The 18,807-nt window shown below is 40.9% G+C and overlaps 1 protein-coding gene across 34 annotated transcripts in view; it reads left to right on the top strand.

Annotated features, from left to right (window-relative positions):
* The window catches only part of CFAP20DC (CFAP20 domain containing), a 167,205-nt gene that overhangs the window by 48,833 nt on the left and 99,565 nt on the right, over positions 1-18,807 (top strand). For 21 of the 34 annotated variants that reach the window (XM_043550764.1, XM_043550775.1, XM_037903810.2 and 18 more), the window contains 3 exons: positions 1,327-1,441; positions 5,156-5,312; positions 10,314-10,478. In XM_043550764.1, the coding sequence (XP_043406699.1) occupies positions 1,327-1,441; positions 5,156-5,312; positions 10,314-10,478 (437 nt within the window). The remainder of the gene's footprint in view (positions 1-1,326; positions 1,442-5,155; positions 5,313-10,313; positions 10,479-18,807) is intronic. The other 13 variants (XM_043550759.1, XM_043550762.1, XM_043550774.1 and 10 more) reach the window with 1 other exon arrangement.

Here is an 18,807-nt window from a genome sequence, read left to right as displayed (position 1 = left end):
ATGGTCTAACCTGAGGAGAAGGCAGTTCTATCTACACTAGGGAAATTTTTCAAAAGTTGCCCAGCATTCCTAACGTTATGTTCAGAGTCACTATACAGATTTATCTTATTCCACTGCCAAGGTCTGAAGAACAGGCTGAGGTTCAGATGGCTGAAGGCTCTCGCAGTTCTGAGGGAGTTGATAGGTTTTAGTTTACCTTGGGAAGGTTGTCTTCACCACTAACAAAGAGCTAGAAACTGTAGTCTTTTTTTTTTTTTTTTTTTTGTAAAATCAAAGCCTAAATTTTGCAGAACAGAAGGGAAAGACCTGACGCATGTGAGGGACAGTTTCTTACAATTTGAAACTGTAACACTGCATTTAGATTTCACATTTACTAAGTAGGTTTAAAAAGAAAAAAAAATCAAACTCTAAACATTGATTGAAAGTTGACGGAAAGAATGAATCGTCATCTTCTGAGGGGGGCTGTAAATTTTAGAAAATTATCAGTCTGATAGAAATAAAGGTGTTTTAAAATATCAAATGAATTAATCCTGATTTCCAGGTATAAAATATAGCCTTTAAGGTAACAACAGTTCTCAGTATAACAGTGTGGGACAGGTAGGATATATTAAGCCTGTTCTGTTACACCTGAGACCTGAAGGAAGCAGAACATAAAAATGAGCCTCTTTATCAATTTTAAGCAAACCTAATCTTTGATCATGGCTGTGGTCTAAACCTATTACAGATGTTCAAATTCAGTCTCCTTGGTGTCACTGGGAGATGACCTGAATAGTGAGCAATAAACTTATTTATTATAATTCAAGTTTAGAGATATGTGCTGAGGAAGTGAAACTGACAATGTTTTGTCTATCTTTAAGCCAACAAAGAGCCTATATAAAATGACAGGTGCATTTTTAGGAAAAGAAAGCCCATAATGTTTTCCTATTTAGTAGGTGACAGTGTGTCCCAAGATAACACAAGCTTAAGGGACCAAAATAAGCATCATTATTAGAGGCTAGTGGCTTCTGAGTTCATACAAATTGAATTCTTTCATAGGCTGAAGGGCTGTGGAAATCCAGCGAAGAGTGTAGAGCTCTGAAATAAAATTAGCATGTAAAGTGATTTTATATATGCAGGTTTGTAGCCACTAAGTTTGAATTTGAGAAAAATCCCATTACTTATCTTGTAAAAGAGAGAATTCTTAAATTCCCCATTTGCTATCCCTGATATAAAGGTTCTGCATATGAATAAAAGTTTTCTGTGGTTGCCCAAAGATAGAGGTTATTGAATTGACCAAGATCCATTTCTTCTCATTCCCTTCCCCCCCCCACCTTTTTCTCTTTACAGGGTAACTGATTTAGGAAACATTAAAAGAAGATTGTATTTATCAACGGTCCATAAGGAGTTGTCTATAACCCCTCTGCATGCAAAACTTCCTCTTTTTATGATCAAACGCAAAATAGTAGGTATCTTGGATATGTTACCTAAAGTACTGTTGAACAGAATATTTCTGTTTGTATCAGAAGACTTAATATATATATTTTATTTTATCAGGTCTGTAAAGCGCGCGCGCTCTCTCTCTCGCTTTACAGACCTCATAAAATCCTGTTGATTCAAGACACTTGAAAGAGAGCTTTGTCTAACTGAACAGATACGCTCGCATATGCACCAGATATTGCATATGTGTAGATATTTTTATGTATAACTGTTCTCTACTTGATATCAGAACTGCTTATAGTGTGGAAGAGAAGAATCTGAGTTCTGTCTCCCTTACCACTATGAAGATCTGAGTGATAATCAAAATCTGAGGAGGCTGTGGATCTGTTTTAATTGGTGCCCTATATCTGTTGTAAAAACTTTGCCTCTTCCTATTCTCCCACAATCCATTTCTTTTTTGGTGCTTTCTCTCTTCTCACAGATTTCTTCATCCCCTCTCTCTGTCTGTCTTCTCCTAGCTACTGGCTATTAGTCCTATTCATGACCTTCTCTGCATATAAACCCACAACCACCTCGTCTCCTTACTACCCTGGACTCCCTTCTTGTCCTTTAGGCTCTGTTTTCTCTAAGTGCTGTCTGTTGCTGCTGTTTGTCCTCCCACCTGCTGTCCTTCCCTTCCAATACATTTGGAATTCCTGCTCCGTTTCCAAGCTCTCTGCCATTCATGACCTATTGATCTCTTACAAGCTCCATCTCCTTAAGGTGACCAGATGTCCCAATTTATAGGCACAGTCTGGATATTTGGGGCTTTTTTATATGGACTCCTATTACCTGCCACCCCCTGTCCCAATTTTTCGCACTTGCTATCTGGTCACCCTACATCTCCTCAACATTGCTGAAACATGGTTTTCCTTACTGATTCTGTTTCATTGGCAGCCCTCCTTTTCTCTCTCACCCTCACCTGAAGCTAACTTTATCACCTTTAGTGGAACTCTGACTAAGTATTAGCGCCTACTTTGAAATCTCACTTATTTTTACATAGAATTCTACACATGTAGCTACAGGATATAAGACATAAGAAAAAATATTTCATAGAGAACTCTAAAATTAAGGGGTTATTTTATTATCATTTAGTTGAAGACAGTTATGTTAATTTCTACTTCTAACTTCCCTTAGTTTTCTACTTTCTGGCAAGAGCTGTTTTTAAAAACAGAATATGCACCAGGCCATACCACTGAAGTAGTCATTAATTCAAGATCCATTGAAATAAATTATTTTTCTTCAATACCATTTCAATTAGTTGGTCTTGGTGTGAGGCTAACACTAATGTGTCAAGACTAAAGTATGCATTAATGTACAGTAAATTAAATTCAATCAGAATATGAACTTCAATTACAGGGTTTCATTCAGATAATAAATCTTTCATCAGAGATCTGACTCAATATTCTGATCAAATACAATGACAAAATGTTTTAATAACCTTAACCTCTGAACAGCCAAGAATTTGCTTGTTCAAGAATAGGTCTGAACTCTGTGAGCATCGTGAGTACTTAACCATTTTTTTAAAAATCTGATGATTAGCTGCCTGTTAATTGTAGCAGATATTTAAAGAGGGGCATGTTTGTTTTTAGTAATAAAAGGTTGATTTTCTCCACGGCCAAGGTTGCATGACTTTTTTTAAAAAAAATGTATATAGATGCTGGTAATTAATAGTGGTATCTACTGTGTTCAAATGTAAACCCCAATATTTTTATTGAACTTTTAGTCCCTTAACATCTAGCTCTTATATCGTACTTTTCATCTGTCAATCTCAAAACACATTGCAAAGGAGTAAGTATCATTTATCACCATTTTAAAGATGGGCAAACTAAGACACAGTGAAGTGACTTGCCCAAGGTAAAGCCAGTTGGCCAGTGGCAGAGCTGGGAATAGAAGCCAGGTCTCCTGAGTCCCAGTTCTGAACCCTGCACAGCTCTATCCATTAGGCATTGTATTTTTGTCATGTGTAATTCAGTGCTATTTCCAAACACTTCTTCTTTTGTGTTGAAACCAGATGTAATGTGCCTTACATTCTCATACATAGGCATCCTGTAGTGCCATTTTTACAAATTATTGCAGTTCTTCAGCAAGGCGACTGCTCCAGTAGTAGACTTAGAAATGTCAATTATAATTAAAAATTGTGTTTTCATTAACTTGCACAGTTTATTCCTAATATATATTTCTTACCTTTTTGAACTTTCAGATTCAGGAGCAGAAAAATAATGGATGCAGTTTTCTTTTAAAACTACTTGGGATTAAATTTAATTTGTGCACTGAATTCCCCCCCCCCCCCATATGTTTTACATTTGGCATGTAGATACTGGGGTTTTTTTTATTTATATATATATAGGACCTTTTTAAATTCTATTTTTCTAGGGAAATACTGATTTTCATTATGTTCAACATGATGTATGTTCAACTACTTGTCTATATTGTACAAAAATCAACTTTATGCACAGATGTTAAGTTCTCTTCGAATGAAATTGAAACTGACAAAAGTGCAGGAGCTATTGGAGTAATATAAGAGACTAGTGCCATAATACAATTTTTGGCTGTCTATTCTTCCACTCGGTTAAAAAAAAAAAAAAAAAAATCACCAAGGTCTTGTTTGTACTAAGAAATTGCATTGTAGTTAAACACTATTTAACACTGGTTTTAACCATCCAGTTAGCTAACATAATGCTGACCTTGACTTTGCAGAATGTAGACAAGAACAGGACAAGTTCAGTATTGTGTCATAACTATCTGACATGATGCGGAACGTAACTTGTTGTTAAAGTCGTGGGTGTCACCGTGTTAGCTAACTAAATAGTTTTAAAAAATTGTTTAAATATAGTACAGTTTCCTAATGCAGACAGACCACTAGTCGCCGTGTACCGTTGTTTTGGAGGATGTGAGGGGACAGCACCTGTTGCAATTCATGGGGAGAAATCTTGATATAAGAAGTTACCAAAGTTTTTAAGCACAGTCTATAAAAGTAGTTAAAAAGCTACAGTGAAATTAAACAACCTTTAAAGTATTGAAAGTAGCCAAACTTTGTATCCAAACACTTGCAGTTAACAAATGCTTCTCATAATTTGCTTCTCCAGTTGTGTCTGCAAAAATATCTTTGTGAGGATACCCTGGATAATTGTGCTCATTTGAGCATGAAGTCACCAATTTTATATATGCAATTACTAGTTTGTATATATAAATGACTGTTGCATGTGTAACTACCGCAATGGTAACAGATTATTTTTAAAATAGTGAAATATTATGCATAAAGGAAAACTGTCAGTGAGTCCAAACCCGTACTGCAAGTTTAGTTAGCAGAGAACTAGACAGTCTTCAAATATGTCAAAGGTTGTTAAGAGGATCATGATCAATTGTTCTCTATGAAGGTAGGACAATTAGTAATGGGCTTAATCTGCAGGAAGGGAGATTTAAGATATTAAAAAAACCCTTTCTAACTGTAAGGATAGTTAAGCACTGGAATAGGTTTCTGGTTGTGGAATCCCTGTCACTGGAGGTTTTTAAGAATAGATTAGACAAACATGCAAGTTGTCGTCTAGGTATACTATAGCACCTCAGCACAGGTTTTGGGCTAGATAACCTCTCGAGGTCCCTGCCAGCCCTAAATTAGTAAGGTTCTATCATTTTTACTACACTGCAATAGTTTATGTAAGGATTGCACTAAAAATATTTTGTTTCTCTATTCTAGTGGTGCAATTTGTGCATTGACTTGGTAGCATTCACCAGTGAAATATTCAAAGGAGCTGTTTTCCAGTCTTTGGATGGAATTATCATCTCGGCTAACTGTAAACTGAGAAAGATCTTCACTTTGAAATCAAAGCCTCAAGATACAGCTGAGGAAGATGGTGTGTTACAGATGATATTATGCTATCTCAGTCATTACTGTTCATATTGTAAAAACAAAAGCTCCTTGACCATAATCTTTGAATTAATCATTTTGAGAAATTATGTGATTTCATGAAAACTGAAGCGTGTTTAGGTCATACACATCTAGTCTTCTTGGACAATAGATGACATCAGGTAAATGTACCTATGTACATTTTATAGAGTGCCAGCTTCATGAACACTGTTGTGTGGGAAAGGTCTCCTCTTTGGTTTAGAATGCCTTTTTAAAACTTTTCTGGCAAAACTCTATGTGGAGTTGTTTTATCATGTTGATTGGAAGATAACTTCTTGCTTAATTATCAGTGGCTGCTTCTGCTTGAAAAAAGGAGATGTCCTTCCCCAGGGTGGCTTCCGGTGAGGATGAAAAACATGTACATTAGCTGTACTCCAGCAGTTCCCCGATTACCTCTAGCTTAGAGATTTAACAGTTGATGAAGGCTTTCTTCTTTAAACAATCCAAGGAAATGTTAGCTGGGAGACTGCAAGTCACTGTTCTACTTCCTGATGATTTTAAGGTGCATTAAACAGAGAGGTTTTAAACAGTCCTAGATTATTAAAATTCTAATTGCAATTTGATGCCATCTTCTCATGGCAAAGAATCTAAAGAGAACTGAAAGTGGCCCAATGTGGAATCTACTCTTCTCATAAAGACTGCAAGAAAGGTAAATTGTACAAGTGAAAGATACTGAATGACCATAGATACGACATGATCCCTGTTGCCATAGTATCCTAGTGCCCCACAGTCTTTATTGGTTTGTCTTCAAAATATCCTTGTTAGTTAAGGAAGTCTTATTCTCCGCATCTTACAGCTGAGGAACAGAGACTGAATTACTTTCTCAAGGTCACTCAGGAAGTCCACAGTGGAGCAAGACATTGAACCCAGGTCTCTAGAATCCTAGGCTAGCACCCTAACCACTAGACTGTCATTTGCCTGATGAGACAGATTCATCCCTATACCACACCCAGCACCAGTACAAGGATGGCTGGGAGACAACTTGCACCTCCCCTATTTAGGGTCTGCGCATGGCCAATTTTGCCTCTTATGCAGGCTAGAGCATGGGCCTTGTTGCGCTGGCATCTATGGCCTATTGCGGTGTCTTCTATTTCTACACCAACTCCAAAAAAATCCCTTTTTCCATTAGTCTGTCCACAGCCTACCACAGAACACCCCCTATTAATTATGTATTCGGTACCACCATTCTACTTGGCCTTGCACTAAACCTAGAAGAAAATAGGGTCCCTGCCATAGGATGTTACAGTATAAATTGGATACATGGTACCCCAGATAACAAGATGACCATTTCCAAACCAATATAGATACCAGTAGATATTAGGAATTTATTATATAGAGTTATGTATCATAAGTTTCTTTGGGACTAACACTGAAGGACTTCATGTGAGAAGTTTCAGAGTAACAGCCGTGTTAGTCTGTATTTGCAAAAAGAAAAGGAGTACTTGTGGCACCTTAGAGACGAACCAATTTATTTGAGCATAAGCTTTCGTGAGCTACAGCTCACTTCATCGGATGCATACTGTATGCATCCGGTGAAGTAAGCTGTAGCTCACGAAAGCTTATCCTCAAATAAATTGGTTCGTCTCTAAGGTGCCACAAGTACTCCTTTTCTTCATGTAAGAAGTGTATTTTCAGGAGGGATATGGAGAGAAGGCACTTGATTGCTGTACTAGAAAAGTGTTCCATGCAGAAGGGGAGAAGATATACAGAGAACATTAGGAGAAGGATTCAAAGGGAGAGGCCAAGTAAATGACTTGGCAGGGCACAGGGAGCAGGAAGAAATGGTCATACAGATTTAGGGTGGATTTTCAAAAGCATTCTGAGCATTAAGTAGCTGATTCCTAGTGACTTTTAGTGGGAGTTTGGAACAATGCAATCTACTTTTTAGGACTGAAATAGGAAGTCTCTGCATGTCTGGCTCCTGCCCATTGGTGAGGCTCTCTCCCTTGCTTTCACAGATGTGCAAAATACAGCAAGCAGTTATCATTCAAGGTATATATTGCTTGGCAGCTTTCAGCCTCCTCATGAGAAAATGCCATCTTCTTTTCAGCCTTCCAAATGCACACTCTGCTGTCATTCTGCAGCTACTCAGGTTGTAGCTGAACAAGTCCTTTGTGCTGTCCAAATGTCCAGTAAAAAACTACATAAGACAGGGAAACAAAGTGTAAACTTGGTCTCTCAGAATGAGAGTGGGAATCACAACACCATTAATGTCCATAGTGGTCCTATAAGCAAAAATTCCTTTTTTCATTAAAGAAAATGGGTGAGAGTTTCAAAAGATCTGAGCATCATGGAACTTTCCAGACCACCCCACATTGTTGGTCAGCCTGTTTTGGTGATCAGCCAGGCCTTAGAGCAACATGGAGAAATGCTGGGTTTTTTGTATGATATGTGAAGCCTGTGGAGAGCAAGAAGAATAGGCATATGGGTCTCATCAGAGGCTGCAGTACAGTTTGGGTACCCCAACCCTGCAAATCCATCAGTCTCCTGTGCATTGCCAAGCTTTATGACCCCCACTATCAGCACCTTCTTTAGAGCAGCACACACCTCTTCAACAATAGCCCTGGCAGTCAATATACCACTAGCAAATTGGTTAGCTACTGACTGGTAGCAACTGGAAGTGGCAGGCTGCCAGTTGGCAATGGCCACATGCTTCTCCACGCAGAGAGGAGTGTTCAGGTGAGTTCCGTGCAGACGTATTGGAAAGTACCTGCTGTTCGCCTGAAATTCTGGCACCACTGCTGGTCATCTCTGGACTGCATTGCTATCCTCTCCCAGCACTGCCAGCTGCCTTTCTAAAAGATATGCTCTAGATCAAACAAAAGTTATGCGCTTGTAATGTGTCTGGATAACAAACTAGCAACTTCGTTTTTTTTAAAAGTTGCTATTGTGGGGGGTTCACAATTTCTTCATCCAGACCTAAGCATTAAAGTAAAAAATAATTTATCTTTATGAAAGGAAGAGGTAGAGTTTGAAACACTGACTCCCATTTTTTAACCAGCATTTTCCAGATGCAACTGCTGCAGGGCTCTCTATACAGAACTACATCATGAAACTACACAGAAGATGTAGTTCTGTATAGAGAGCCCTGCAGTACTCCAGCCTACTGTACCCCTTTCAGGATGCTGATTTGTCTTATGTACTCCAAGTCTCACCTCACTGAAAAACTACTTGCTTACAAAATTAGAAATTAAAAATAACAAAAGTGTCACAGCACACTATTACTGAAAAATTGCTTACTTTCTCATTTTTTGCCATATGATTTGTGATGGGGCAAGGCCAGATGGCTATAGAAAAGTAGTGGGAGATAGATATATTAGCTCCAGGCTAAACAAATCCCTGGTACCAGGATAAGTGAAATGGCAGCTGCTCCAGGTCAATTAAGACACCTGGGGCCAATTAAGAACTTTCCAGAAGGCAGGGAGAAGGCTAGGTTGATTGGGACACCTGAAGCCAATCAGGGGCTGGCTGAATCTAGTTAAAAGCCTCCCAGTCAATCAGGTGGGGTGCATGTCAGGAGCTGTGGGAGGAAGTTGCGCTGTTGGAGAGGCTGAGTAGTACACACCATATCAGGCACAAGGAAGGAGGCCCTGAGGTAACGGTGAAGTGGAGCTTGAGGAAGTGAGGTCTGCTGTGGGGGAAGTAGTCCAGGGAATTGTACATGTCATGTTTCTAAAAGGTCAGCTACCATAGCTGATACTATTAGGGTCCCTGGGCTGGAGCCCAGAGTAGAGCATGAGCCCGGGCTTCCCCCCCGCCCCCCTTTGTCCCCTGATTAATCACTGAGACTGGGAGACAACAGAGACTGTGCAAGGAAGGATAACTTCTCCTCACCTCCCTCGCTGGCTTATGATGAAAATGGCTCAGTAGACTGTGACCTTTGTCTCTAGAGAGAGAAGGGTTACGTGGAGGGTTACAGTGAGCCTCTGAGGCTAGCAAAATCCACCAGGAAACACGGGACCCACAGAGGCAAGGACAGAGCTTTGTCACAGATTATAAAATAAATCAATTGGAATACATTTCAGTGTGTATATGGAGCAGCATAAACAAGTCATTGTCTGTATGAAATTTTAGTTTGTACTGTCTTCGCTAGTGCTTTTTATGTAGCCTGTTGTAAAACTAGGCAAATATCTAAAGGAGTTGATGTACCCCCTGGAAAACATCTGCGTACCCCCAGAGGCATGCATGCCCCTGGCTGAGAACCAGTGGTGTAGAAGGTGGCTTAGTTAGGTATTTCGACATCTCTATGGCCTTAATTGTGGAAACTACTAACTGGGAGCACAAAAACAGACCCAGTTAATCAAGATGGAAAATTTGGCTATTAGCATCTGTAGAACAAACATTTCCTACTAAATCTAAATTGTTTCAGGGTGTAGTTGCATCTTCCTAATCTGCTCACACACCTTTTTTATTGTTAAAATAAACTAATAAAAACTACCGTTTGTACCTACCTGAGCTAAGTTTAATACTAGAGTTTTGCAGTATTTACTAGCAATTCAATATTTGCTACTTTAGCAATTGTACCAGCGATCAGTGCAGTATTCTGATGCGCAGCATGTCTGAAAATCAGAAAACTGAAGTATTAGAACGGAAACTAAACGTTTGTCAAAATAATGAACAAAGAACATTTTGTGACCGTAGCTTTGTTTACTTACTAAACCACGGAATTCATTTACTCACCACGGCTATCCCAGTTATTTGCACAAGCTAGAAAGTTTAACTAGTTAACATTTGGGCCCTAATCAACTTGACAGTGTTGTTTTAGAATTAACAAGAACATTCTTTGAAAAATCAATAGTTGCACAAGCTTTTCAGTGACTACGATGTGTTATAAATATGTCCAATCACATAAACTGGCCTTTATAGCCCAAGTAACAAATAATTTAATCCTACTGCATTTCTGACCACGTTAGTTATAAAAAAGTGAAGCCTTTGTCTTTAATTCCAGATATATTTGGTCTTCCATTCACAGCTAATGACCCCATGGATACTATTCCTCGAACCTGCCAGCTAAATACAGATGTGCCACAAGTCACACAACTGCTGAACATGACTAAACTTCGCCAACCAGAAATAAGATTTGGAGGTCGTCCCTTAACTTCATCAGAATCAGGTATACTGTCTTACTAAAATTACTCTGTGTGTGTGTGTGTGAGAGAGAGAGAGTAATATAATGTGCATACAGTTTGATGTGTCCTATAACACATTTTAAGGGTCCAGTTTTCTCACCTAGGCACCAGTTGTACATGACTAAAATTGTATGCACACACAAATGCACCTACATTTTGTAGGTGCAAGGATGCGTGCAGACTTGAACAATTCTAACACGCATGCTTGCAAAGTCCTGGGATTTAGAAGCACAAAACCCATTAGAATGAGTTTTTGTAGGTGGAAATTCTAATGTTTGTATGCTCAGTTGTTAGAATTTTACAAGTGTACACTTGGGTGTTTTGCCAGTAGAATAACAAAGCATCTGGAAGATCATAGAAGATTAAGGTTGGAAGAGACTTCAGGAGGTCCTCTAGTCCAACCCCCCCTGCTCAAAGCGGGACCAACACCAACTAAATCATCCCAGTCGGGTCTTTGTCAAGCCGGGCCTTAAAAACCTCTAAGGAAGGCGATTCCACCACCTCCATAGGTAACCCATTCCAGTGCTTCACCACCCTCCTAGTGAAATAGTGTTTCCTAATATCCAACCTAGACCTCCCCCACTGCAATTTGAGACCATTGCTCCTTGTTGTGTCATCTGCCACCACTGAGAACAGCCAAGCTCCATCCTCTTTGGACCCCGCCCCCGCAGGTAGTTGAAGGCTGCTATCAAATCCCCCCTCACTCTTCTCTTCTGCAGACTGAACAAGCTCAGTTCCCTCAGCTTCTCCTCGTAAGTCATAGTCACTGCTCACTAATCCTTTTTGTTGCCCTCTGCTAGACTATCTCCAATTTGTCCACATCCTTTCTGTAGTGGGGGGCCCAAAACTGGATGCAATACTCCAGATGTGGCCTGACCTGTGCTGAATAGAGGGGGAATAATCACTTCCCTCAATCTGCTGGCAATGCTCCTACTAATGCAGGCCAATATGCCATTAGCCTCCTTGGCAACAAGGGCACACTGTTGACTCATATCCAGCTTCTTGTCCAATGTAATCCCCAGGTCCTTTTCTGCAGAACTGCCACTTAGCCAGTCAGTCCCCAGTCTGTAGCGGTACATGGGATTCTTCCATCCTAAGTGCAGGACTCTGCACTTGTCCTTGTTGAACCTCATCAGATTTCTTTTGGCCCAATCCTCCAATTTGTCTACGTCACTCTGGATCCTATCCCTACCCTACAGCGTATCTACCTCTCCCCCCAGCTTAGTGTCATCCACAAACTTGCTGAGGGTGCAATCCACCCCATCATCCAGATCATTAATGAAGATGTTGAACAAAACCGGCCCCAGGACAAACCCCTGCGGCACTCCGCTTGATACCAGCTGTCAACTAGACATCGAGCCATTGGTCGCTACGGGTTGTGCCCGACAATCTAGCCAGCGTTCTATCCACCTTATAGTCCATTCATCCAGTCCATACTTCTTTATGAACTTCATGAACTGCTGGGTTTAACCAGCATGGATTCTGAAATGGAAAATCATTTCTCACTGATCTGTTAGAATTCTTTGAATGTGTCAGTAAAATAGTGCATGAAGAAAAACTTTTTGACGTAATTTATTTAGACTTCCAAAAGACGTTCTGTGAGGTTCTGCAAAAAAGGCTAAAAGCTAATAAAGACTCTAAGTAATCACAGGGTGAGAGTGACAAAGTACTGTCTTAGATCAAGAACTGGCTAAGAGACAGAAAGCAAAGAGGATTCAATTTTCATCATGGCAAGATGTTAACAGAGGGGCCTCAAGATTCTAGGCTCGAGCCCGTGGTGGTGTTCAATATATTTATTAATGAACTGCAAAGGTGAGTGAATAATGAGGTAGTAAAATTTTCAGATGACATCATTTAGGTTGGTCAGAGCCAGAGAGGACTGTGAAGAACTTGAAAGAGACCTAAAAGAGCTTGGTGAACGGCAACACAATGAAGCTCAGTGTCAATAAATGCAAAGTAATGCACATTGGAGGAAAAAAATTAAACTACTCTTATACTTTACTAGTTTCTAATTTAACTGTTGCAACCCAAGAAAGGGATCTGAGCATCATTATAAGCAGCTCAGTGAAAATGTCTGTTTAATGCACAGCTGCAGTCAAAAAAGCTAACAGGATGTTATGCTGCATAAGCAATGGGATGGAGAACAATAGTAAAAATATTATAATGCCATTATTTAAATCAATGGTGTATCCTTCCCTGGATTACTGTGTGCACATTGAGCAGCCCATCTCAAAAAGAATATTGTGGAACTAAAGGGGTTCAGAGAAGAGCAACAGAATGATCAAAGACCTGGGTTAGCCAGTCTCTAACTCAGGGGTGGCCAACCTGAGGCTGAGAAAGAGAGCCAGAATTTACAAATGTACATTGCCAAAGAGCCACAGTAATACATCAGCAGCCCCTCATGAGCTCCCCTGTTCCCCCGCCCTCCCAGAGCCTCCCACCCACCGGCAGCCCTGCCGATCAGCGCCTGCCTCCCTCCCTCCGCACACCTCCTGATCAGCTGTTTCGTGGCATGCAGGAGGCTCTGGGGGGGAGGGGGAGGAGTGAGGGCACAGCAGACTCGGGGGAGGGGACGGGAAGGGGTGGAGTGGGGGCAGGGCCTGTAGCAGAGCCAGGGTTGAGCAGTGAGCACCCCCCGGCACACTGGAAAGTTGGCGCCTGTAGCTCCAGCCCCGGAGTCGGTGCCTAGACAAGGAGCCGCATAGTAACCTCTGAAGAGCCGCACGTGGCACCAGAGCCCCAGGTTGGCCACCCCGCTCTAACTATTAGAGATCAGGATGAGACGTATAATCGGGGAGCCAGATTGTTATGCCTACTTCAGGATTCTGCTGTCCTCTGAATCATATGGTTCTGGCCACTGTCAGAGTCAGGATACTGGACTAGATGGACCCTTGAAATGTTCCTTATGGCAGTCCCTATGTTAATATGTTTGCATCTGCAAAGTGCAGGGGTATGTATGCAAAATGTTGTGTATACCGAATGTGACAGGGTCGGGCCGGATGGCTACAGGAGAGTAATAGAAAGCAGATATATTAGCCCCAGGCTAAGTAGGTCCTTTTTCCCTGGGTAAGGTAACAGGGAAGGTTCCAGAACAATCAGGAACCTTCTGGAGCCAATTAAGACAGACAGGCTGGTTAGAACACCTGCAGCCAATCAAGAAGCTGTTAGAATCAATTAAGGCAGGCTAATAAGGGCACCTGGGTTTAAAAAGGAGCTCACTTCAGTTTGTGGTGTGCATGTGAGGAGCTGGGAGCAAGAGGCACTAGGAGCTGAGACTGAGAACGCGGACTGTCGGAGGACTAAGGAGTACAAGCATTATCAGACACCAGGAGGAAGGTCCTATGGTGAGGATAAAGAAGGTGTTGGGAGGAGGCATGGGGAAGTAGCCCAGGGAGTTTTAGCTGTCGCACAGCTGTTCCAGGAGACACTCTAGACAGCTGCATTCCACAGGGCCCTGGGCTGGAACCCAGAGTAGAGGGCGGGCCTGGGTTCCCCCCAAACCTCCCAACTCCTGGTCAGACACAGGAGGAGTTGACCTGGACTGTGGGTTCCCGAAAATGGCCAAACTAAGGGCTGCCGTGAAGCGCCAAGGCGAGCAAATCCGTCAATAAGCGCAAGACCCACCAAGGTAGAGGAGGAACTTTGTCACACCAAGTAGAGGTTAGGCTGCTGAAAAACTGAAACTGACTGCATTATTAATTTTTTTTATACCTGAACTAAAAATTCTTGATCGAAATTGTAGTCGAGCCTGTCCATTGATAAGCAGATGTGCATCACTATGTGTCTTAGCAAGGATCTGAACACAGAATCGCATTAAATAATATCCTCCATTTCATTTCCTAAACACCTACACACTATTTAAATGCTATCTAAAGTATAGGCAGTCCCATATTCTGGTAATCGCTTTTCAGGCCAAATCCTGCTCCCACTGAAGTCAGTGGTAAAACTCACATTGACTCGAGAGGGAGCAAAAGTACCCATGGTGGTGTACACTTTTATTATCCAAGAATAAAGACTGATTAGAATACAAACTTAAAAAACAGATGATCTTTGAATATAAATGAGTATCTTCACTTGTACAGTAGCATATGCTTGCATAAATTGTAACGTTTGCTTCCAAACGTACATGCAGTATGAGGAAAAAACAGAAAATACTGGCATGCACATTGCATGGGTCCTTTTTCAGGGTTTTTATTTCATTAACAGATTACAGTTTTTCCAAAATTAAGAGCATGTTGTTGCTTCAGAATTGTCATGTAGGAGTAATTTTCTTGAATTACAAATAGAGATGTAACCTGTTCAAGAGCAAGAGTGTTTTGAATGTTTTCAATTAAATTAATAAAACCAGCATGTATCCAGTCAATCACTGTGTCCAATTTAACTAAAAATGTACACTGTTAATTCCTTCAATTCCCAGCCCACATTACGTAATGACTGTCAGTCAATGTAGGACTGTAGGAAGTAATTTTTTTTTTTCATTAATGAGACCTCAGTTTAATTGAACACAGAATCAAGTCTGGTTATTTAAATTGAGTAGTTCAACTCACTAATGACAAGATGTAGTGGTCCACTAAGCACAGCTCAAAACCAGTAATTTACTTAAAAATTAGTACTCTATTTGCCTGAGTGCTTTCATTTCCACAGCAGCAACATTGTGGATTGCTTTTTTTCTTTGCTTTAAGTAAGGGCAACCATGTTTCTTTTGGACTGTATGTCAATATGAAACAGGAAAGTATCCTGGAACATGTTATCTAGGCACGTCTTCTAAGAAATACAAGCAAGCTGTGTTTGCCGTAATGTGTTTTGAAACAAAGATGCATACGGTATGGGAAGATTCATATGTCCTCCTACAGCAGATTTTTATTCCAATTTTGTTCCAGTTTTCCCCATCTCTTCACCTTTTTTATGAATTTATAAACTTTTCAGTGACCAGATAAGGTACTAAAAGATTATATCTGAGAAGTAGAACACATATATCTTGGACGTCTAACATATTGAAAGCTGATGAAAATGAGGTAGGATCAGAGGCTAAAATGGGGAAAGAACAAGTTAAAAAGTACTTAGACAAGTTAGCTGTCTTCAGGTCACCAGGGCCTGATGAAATGCATCCTAGAATACTCAAGGAGCTGACTGAAGAGATGTCTGAGCCATTAGTGATTATCTTTGAAAAGTCATGAAAGACGGGAGAGATTCCAGAAGACTGGAAAGGGGCAAACATAGTGCCAATCTATGAAAAGGGAAATAAGGACAACCCAGGGAATTACAGACCAGTCAGCTTAACTTCTGTACCCAGAAAGATAATGGAGCAAATAATTAAGCAATCAATTTGCAAACACCTAGAAGATAATAAGGTGATAAATAACAGCATGGAGGATTTCTCAAGAACAAATCCTGTCAAACCAATCTAATAGCTTTCTTTGACAGGGTAACGAGGCTTGTGGCTGGAGGGAAGCAGTAGATGTGTATAGTATATCTTGATTTTAGTAAGGCTTTTGATACTGTCTCACATGACCTTCTCAAAAACAAACTAGGGAAATGCAATCTAGATGGAGCTATTGTAAGGTGGGTGCATAACTGGTTGGAAAATGGTTCCCAGAGAGTAGTTATCAGTGGTTCACAGGCAAGCTGGAAGGGCATATGAAGTGGGGTCCCGCAGGGATCAGCTCTGGGTCTGGTTCTGTTCAATATCTTCATCAGTGATTTAGATAATAGCATAGAGAGTACACTTATAAAGTTTGCAGGTGATACCATTGTGACGGAATCCCTAGGGTGAAGCCTGGGACTATGGGACTGCTGTGCCCCCTTAACTCTCCAGCCTGAGCTGTCTCTCGCAATGCTTTGCTAGTCAAAAGCAGCAAACCACTCCAGGCTCTGTTATCACACAGCACAACCACATGTGGAGCCCCACACCCAGCTAGATTGCATGAATGCTCCCAGAGCCACTCATGAAATCACACAGAGAAAGGCACCAGCCAAATCCCCCCAGCTCCCAGCCTTGTACCTCAGGAATATACCGTCTTGCACTGTTCAAGACCCTTTCTTGAGCAATGCAAGTTTATTAATTGGTTCACCACTTCAACAATGGAAAGTGGATATACACCAGCCTTTGTAAACCTGAGCAGATTTTCCAAGCAAATCAGGCAAACTCACTGATAAAGATACAGTAAAACAAGTTTATTGATTACAGAAGGTAAATTTTAAGTGATTGATAGTTAAAGTCAGAGTGGCTAGCCAAGGAGCAGCCCTGGACCCCACTGGACCCTCTGCGGGGCCAGCTGGGCCAGCAGCCCTAGACCCCATCATCTGCCAAGAATACTGTGGGACACCATATCAAAAGCTTTGCTAAAGTCAAGATTTATCACATCCACCGCTTTCCCCATATCCGCAGAGCCCGTTATCTCATTATAGAAGGCAATCAGGTTGGTCAGGCATGACTTGCCCTTGGTGAATCCATGTTGACTGTTCCTGATCATCTTCCGCTCCTCCAAGAGCTGCAAAATGGATTCCTTAAGGACCTGCTCCATGATTTTTCCAGGGACTGAGCTGAGGCTGACTGGTCTGTAGTTCCCCAGATTCTCCTTCTTCCCTTTTTTAACGATGGGCACTATTGGCCAGGTCCACAGTTCCTCAAGAAGCCTCGTGATTGGAGGGCACAAAGGTAGACTCGTGGCATAAAGAGAGAATTCCTCTTCCACATTGGTAGAAGATGAAACATAGTTGAGACAGGGACTAATAGGTCAAAAGAAATGCCAAACTTACAGCGGCAGTCATTTCTGTAACCATCCCTTGAACCTGCTTCACAATGGGCTGCACGAACTACAAGAGCTCAGACAAGTTGATAGGCTGTACCCTGATGCCAGCCAAACCCACTTCCACCCTTCTCTTCTGGTTCCACTGCCCCCAGCAGTTACCAGGAGTAAGGGGTTCAGTCACGCTAGTTTCACAGGTGAGACTGTCTGCTCTGGAGGAGCTGGAGTGGTCTCGTGGAGTTTAGATTTCCTGCCCAGGGTGAAGTTGCCGTGACAGTGATGCTTGAAGCAGGAGCAAACTCTTGCAGCTGAGTGCTGCATCACTTCAACTCTACTCTGCTTTCTTGCTGTCCCCTGCAGGGTAACAGTTCAGGGCAGACTTTCGGGAGTTTCCTGGCCGCACCACTGCTTGAGACTTACATCTGAAATTAGGGGCAAAAGGGTCAAGTAGGATGTGCACATCTGGAATCCTTCAGTGTTCAAGCTACTCTTAGTACCCAGATGTGTTCAGTACCCAGTTTAACAGCTTGTTCTGAAGAAGTTGCCACCTTTCCTGGCATTTGAACCAAACACAAGTCTGTGCTGTTCATGCATGCTCTTGACAATGTGGGAGAAGGGATGCTTCTAAAATTCCCTTTTAAACCGACTCTCTTTTATTTTAACCAAGGCTTATACTGTTTTCTTTACTCACAAAGCTCTTCTCTCACCTGCATTTATTTTGTGTCTAATGTCAGGTGCTTTTGCAAATTCTTAACCTTTTGCCCTGTGCTGAATCAACTCTCAGTCAACGAGGGTTCATCTTACACTACTGAAGTTAATGGTAGTTTTTTTCATTTATTGTGTTCAGAGCAGGATTGGGCCCTTAATAGTTTTACTTGTTTAAACTGGTTTTTAACATCTTTTCATATGCAAGAATATTTATTTGAAAATCAGAGTAATATTCAAAGACAAATAATATTTGTAGTATTTTTTCCTTCAGAAATAGTCAAGCCAAAGTTCTGGTAAAAAGTTTCATACTAATTTTATTGTTAGATAGCAAAGAAAGTGTGACCTCTCCATGACAATAGATTGAAAAATCAGCACTTTTTGTTCAGGCTTTGGATGAGAGGGATGTAAAAATTAAATGACTAAAATAATGAGAATGATGTATCTAGAGAGAAAAATGAATGCTTATTTTAAAAAGGACAATTAGACGGTGAGCCCTCAGGTTTTCCTATCTAACTACAAAGGCATATAGCCCTTGGCAAAGTAGTAAAATAATTAATGGTAACATCCCTGACCTACACAAAGTTTTGGTTTTCGCTAACTAGAGAAAATGAAATGCCTTGAGCTGCGGGTTTAATCTAATCTTTGTTTTTAACCTTGTACTATGACTATAATATGAGTTCTCCCAGACTCTCCTTTCAAAGTTCAGAAATCAGGCTTTCCTGCAAATGGAAGCTGTGATAAGTTTAAGCTTCAGTTTAATTAGAAACTTTTTCTTTTTATCCACTAAACTTCATTTTGTTTTACTAATCAAAAGCTCAAGTTATTTTTTGGTCATATCTTCTTTTAACTACACATA

Source organism: Chelonia mydas, chromosome 7 (genome assembly GCF_015237465.2).
Source record: "Chelonia mydas isolate rCheMyd1 chromosome 7, rCheMyd1.pri.v2, whole genome shotgun sequence".
In the NCBI taxonomy this organism is placed as follows: Eukaryota; Metazoa; Chordata; order Testudines; family Cheloniidae; genus Chelonia; species Chelonia mydas.
The sequence above is the reverse complement of the archived record's forward strand: the minus strand, read 5'-3'. Positions and strand labels throughout refer to the sequence as shown.